The sequence below is a fragment of the Nicotiana sylvestris genome, chromosome 5 (assembly GCF_000393655.2).
Source record: "Nicotiana sylvestris chromosome 5, ASM39365v2, whole genome shotgun sequence".
Classification (NCBI taxonomy): domain Eukaryota; kingdom Viridiplantae; phylum Streptophyta; class Magnoliopsida; order Solanales; family Solanaceae; genus Nicotiana; species Nicotiana sylvestris.
Window position 1 is genome coordinate 155,628,036 of NC_091061.1, and position 5,443 is coordinate 155,633,478.

A 5,443-nucleotide genomic window follows, 5' to 3' on the forward strand; every position below is an offset into this window, starting at 1 on the left:
GACATTTGTGTAAGTTTCCCAAAAAAAAAAAAACAGGAAAATAGAGAAACGGACACCACCGATACTGAAAGGGCGCGAAACTCAGACACCTATTATTAGATTCATTGTCTGAGGGATTAATTCAGGTACACATTGTCTTCCCATTTCTGTTTTTTTGCTCTATAATAAGTAATGTTTAATATTTATTTCAATACCAAGTCTGACACTTAATATATTTATGCTTTGCTATTTGTTTTAATTGAAAATAATTCAATGAATTTCTTTTTCTTCAATCTTTTTATCCCTTTATGATAGCAAAGTTTTGTTTCCTTTTTCTTAATCTTACTAACTAGGCAATTGTTCACTTGGAAATGCATTAATTAAATGCTGATGCTTGGTTATTAATTAGTTTTACCACATCAAATAAGGCGCATCAAGTGTAAATGTAAAATAATCTAAACAGAAGTTTCTTGCGTTTACGGTTTGTTATCTGATATCGCATATTTAATTCTTTCTGTCCCTTTCTTTTCACTGTAAAACATCATGCATGTATAATATTTTATTCTTTAATAATTCTCTTTTTCTATGCCGTAACCGCTGTTTTATTGGACTCTTCGGCAGCCATAATTTGCACAAAGAGTTCCTACTAAATGTTAATTCCGACCCAAGTTAAGTATATAATATTATCCTTTTAAGCAAATTAAATACTTTTTTTTTAAAAAAAAAATCCACGATACTTTCTCCCCAAGTAGTTGCCGCCATTTTCCCAACCATTTATATACTTATCAAATTCACGTTACTTCTGCAATTGTAGTTTTGTGGAGTTTCAAACTATCTATAATAATAAGGTTTTATTAACAGAAAAAGAAAGTCACAACCTTTTTTCTTTTGGTTGCAGAGTTGTTGTGCAGATTGAGAACAAAAATGGGTCTAATTCATATGCGAAAATGGTTGCTTGTGTTGTTAGTTTTGGTGTCACAAAGTTCATCATCACAGGGTTGGTTCTTTTCATCTACAACTAATAGCAAGAATGATAATAAACAAGAAAACAGTAATTCAGGCAAATACTCTTGGAAAAGTCGAACGGTTAAGTTGGTGTCTGAATTCTCAATGGAAGTTTATAAAAATGAAAAGGGACTTAAACTCATCGAAAACGCTAAACAAAAGATGTTAGTCCCTGATTCTTGTTGGCAGAGAGCTTATCAGAGTGTATTTGCTGTGTGTTCAAAAGCTCTTCCCGATGAAGAATTAAGGTCTAGACTTTCTTGGAATTTATGTGATTGTTTTCAGCAACATACTGGGAGATCTCCTTTGCCTTATTGTGATGCAAAATCACCAATGACAAATTGTCTCAAGAAAATAGATACTGATGTTCTCAAAATTTATTTGGAGTTCCTTCTTGAAATTGGTGCAATTTGCCATCAATTGCAGTAAGTTTTTACTATTTTCCCACTTTGAATATAAAGGGCATCCCGGGGACCGGTGAAGTGTCTGCATTTCTGCAAGAGGCTGTTTTCACGGCTCGAACCCGTGACCTTCTGGTCACATGGCAGCAACTTTACCAGTTACGCCGAGGCTCCCCTTCTTTTTTCCACCTTGAATATCTTCTCCGTTTTTGCTTAGTGAAAGTTAGTATTGAGGTCTTATGCTTTTTCAATAATTGCAGGATAGATGCATGGAAGTTTTCAATAGAGAGTTTGGTGAACAATTTGCAAATTTCTGCTGAATTTGCTGAGGAAAAACTAGAGAACATGTTACAAGTAGGGGAATTGCTATTACAAAACTCGAAAAATGTACAAGAATCTTTAGCCTCGATTGATGTTCAAACTCAACGAGTAGTAGAGACTTCCAAGAATATTGAGGATAGTGTAAACTCTGTGTCGAGGCAGTCAGAAGCAATTTTGGAGCAATCGAAAGGAATAGCAGCTTCACAGTTAGAGTTGAGCGAAGGGCAGGCGATAATGAAGGAGACTTTGCAGGAAAACATGGCAATGGTTCATGAATCTTATACTAGTTTAGACCATGGGATGAATAGATTAGTAAATGGAACTGAGGAAATTGAGAATAAGATTGTGAAAGTTGGGGATGAAATGACTTCTAGGATGGACAAATTACAGACTAAAGCTGATGATATTGGGAATATTGCTGGCCAAGCTTTGGATAAACAGAAACAACTTTTGGATGGACAATCTGAAGCTATTAATGGCCTTGAACTCCTCACTAAAACTCAGTCTCAAGCAATGGAAGAGAGCAGGTAAAACCATCAACAATAACTTGTGCGATTCTTATATATACACTACTTACGTTGTCAGTGTAATTTAACTGGTTATAGCAAGTTATTACTCCATATTTTTTAGGTACTATAACACGGTTGAGAAGGGGAACCTTGGAGCAACGATAAAGTTGTCTCCACGTGACCTATAGATCACGCGTTCGAGCCGTGGATCAGCCACTGATGCTTGCATCAGGGTAGGCTGCCTACATAACATCCCTTGGGGTGCGACCCTTCCCTGGATCCTACGTGAACGCCGGATGCTTTGTATTCCGGGCTGCCCTTTTATATCACGGTTGATATGTAGGTTACTTCTTGTTGGCCAAATTTGTAGGCTGATGTATTTATCTTAATACTTTTGCAGGGTAACTCTGCAACAGTTGGCTCAATTCGGGCACGAGCAACAAGAGGAGCTTCTTAGACGGCAAAAACAACTCCAGCAAACACATGATCATCTTGTTGAGAAATCAAAAACTATATTAGCTGCTCAGGTTTGTTAATTCATATTAAGGAAAGCAACTTTAAGTTAGTATAATATCATCATTGTCTTAGATTTCTAGTACTAGTTCATGAATTTCTTTAATTGTGTCAACAGGAAAGCTTTGAGTCTAAACAAGCAAGCATGTTCCTTGCCATAGACAAGTTGTTCGCATTGCACAACGCCATGCTTCTTGAATCAAGATTGATCAAAGCGTTCTTGCTCTATTCGTTGTCAATCTTTCTTCTCTACATGTTCACTAGCACGAAGCAGACTTATAATGTGAGACCTAGACTTTACATAGGTAAGTATCACTTCTTTTCTTTTTTCCAAACTATATTCTTTTCTTCTAAATCCTCTTGTGCTCATTGCTGCTTCATCATTTCTGGTTTTTTTATAGGGTTATGCCTCACATTCTTGATTGAAGTAGCCATACTTCGATATGGAACAAGTGAAATTGATGATCAAGCATGGACTGTGAGCATAGTTAGGTCTCTATTTGTGTTACTCGCGTCGTGCCAACTTCTATATTCCATTTGGACATACAGGTACAAACAATAGAAAAAAACTAAATCTTCTCTTTTTAGCATACCAAATTTTCATAAAAATTATACATATCTTCTTATTATGCAATTACCTGTGTTTCTAGAGTCGAGGGTCTATCGAAAATAGCCTCTCTACTTTCACAAGGTAGAGGTAAGGTCTGCATACACACTATCCTTCCCGGACCCCGCTTATGGGATTGCACTGGGTATATTGTTGTTGTTGAAACACCTTCTTATTGTGCAAACATGTTGCAGAGATTATGAAGTGTTGAATCATCAAATGTTACTGACACTAGTGGAGAAGGTTAATGGAATTCAGAAACAAAAGAAGTACTTATCATATGAAATGGGGAATGAGGATTCAGATAGTGATGTGGATTGGTCGTCTTGGATTGAAGCTGAATTACCAGAAGATGTTGACAAATTGAAGGATCCTGACTTTGCATATCCTGAAGAAGTTGCTGAGAATTCAGTTGGAAGCATGTCAATTACAAGAAGATAATCACCACCTTTTGACAAATTGAAGATATTAACAATTTATTTTCAACCATCTTATATGTTTATAGTAATAGGAAAACCATACAAACTGTTGGTGTTTTCTTTTATAGTAGTTACTAGTTACTTTAGCCGTGCTGTGCCCGGGCCCAATTCTAAAAGTTAAAACTTGAAATCACAAGAAATAATTATTTTCTTACTTTGGACTTCTATTGTATTTTAAAAATATATATTCCTATAAGTTCTTGAAGTCCAATTGAGCCTTAGCATGTTAATCTTGTTTGACTTTTTTTTGTTTTATAAATTTTATTTGAGAGAATTTAGTAAGTGAACCGTTAGATGTTCATCTTTTAATTTGGTAATTGATTCTACTAATGGAAAATTTTTTGTGATATTTATAGTTTGTTGTCGTAAAGATAAGTTAGATTACATAATTTGATATAAAAAAGGATGGGCCCGATAGGCCAATATAGTGCATGTAAGTTTTTCTAATGGTACTTAAAAGTTTTTATAATTTCCTATTTGAAATTAACTTTAAATCATTTCGATTTAACTTTTCACTCTAGCTTGATTTCTAAAATTGTCTTGAAATAACCTCTACCCCACAAAAATAGAGATAGGGTCTACATACATCATACTTTTTTCAGACTTCACTTTGTGAGATTACATTGTTATGTCGTTGATGTTGTACTCCTAATTGTACACTCCTTCTCAACTTCCCTCCGAAAGAAATATATTTCGGTTCAGGAAAGCTTAAGTTTTTTCTTATTTTCACTAAGTGATCATTTTGATTTATCTATATATAACTCTAGATAAATGAAAGCTTGCACAAAAATAATCTAACATAATATTTATAATAGGCTGGTAACAACAACAACAACAACCCAGTATAATCCCATAAGTGGGGTCTGGGGAGGGTATTATGTACACAGACCTTACCCCTACCGCGAGGGGCAGAGAGGTTGTTTCCAGGAGACCCTCGCTCAAGACAACAACAAGAGACGATACGTTAGTACTATCAATAAACTCATACTAAAATAACATAAAATACATAACATAACATAAAATAACAACAATATTAGAAATATAGGAATAATAGGCTGGTAAGTGTATCTAATATTCTAATTTCTTTTCTTAAATTTTATTTACCAAGCATTTGCTACTATCACCATATAAATTGCAGATTATTTAATTTTTGTAAAAATCTTAGTAGCTTTAGTTTTCTCACCATTTTTATTTGATATTTTATTTTTTATATTTTGAACTATTTTATAATATATCCTGTGATGTAATTAAATACAAAGCTCCTCTCATCGCCAAATAAAATTTGATTGATAAAAAATATATAGTAACAACAAAATGATATTATCAAAGTACATAAATATTTAAAAGTTACATAAAATAAAACTTGTAAGAGCTGAAAAATAGAGTATTGTACCAAGTACATACAATGATATCAGTGAGAATTTAGTAGGCCTACAATAATCAATGTAGAAGTTTAAAACAAAGAAGCAAAAGCTGTTCCACGTGGCAACCTGCATTTTGGGCCTTGAAAATGCCTCAAAATTTCGCTTATTTACATCAATATGTGATGGCAATTGATGTAATAATGTACAAAACAGGGGCAAATAGATGTTCCATTAAAGCAGTTTGGCTTGGCAATTTGGGCCTCGA

The 5,443-nt window shown here is 34.2% G+C and overlaps 1 protein-coding gene across 1 annotated transcript; it reads left to right on the forward strand.

Annotated features, from left to right (window-relative positions):
* The first annotated feature begins 823 nt into the window (after positions 1-823).
* On the forward strand, positions 824-3,968 carry LOC104231134 (protein GAMETE EXPRESSED 1). The gene is made up of 6 exons (XM_009784082.2): positions 824-1,409; positions 1,646-2,233; positions 2,616-2,742; positions 2,847-3,033; positions 3,130-3,277; positions 3,530-3,968. Exons 1-6 carry the CDS (start codon positions 904-906, stop codon positions 3,774-3,776), a joined length of 1,803 nt encoding a protein of 600 aa, XP_009782384.1. The 5' UTR covers positions 824-903; the 3' UTR covers positions 3,777-3,968.
* The last annotated feature ends 1,475 nt before the right edge of the window (positions 3,969-5,443 follow it).

Coding starts and splice junctions, on each gene's coding strand:
- LOC104231134 (XM_009784082.2), top strand. CDS start 904: ATGGGTCTAATTCATATGCGAAAATGGTTGCTTGTGTTGTTAGTTTTG. Junction 2,234..2,615: donor CAAGCAATGGAAGAGAGCAG/GTAAAACCATCA, acceptor ATACTTTTGCAG/GGTAACTCTGCAACAGTTGG. Junction 3,278..3,529: donor TATTCCATTTGGACATACAG/GTACAAACAATA, acceptor AACATGTTGCAG/AGATTATGAAGTGTTGAATC.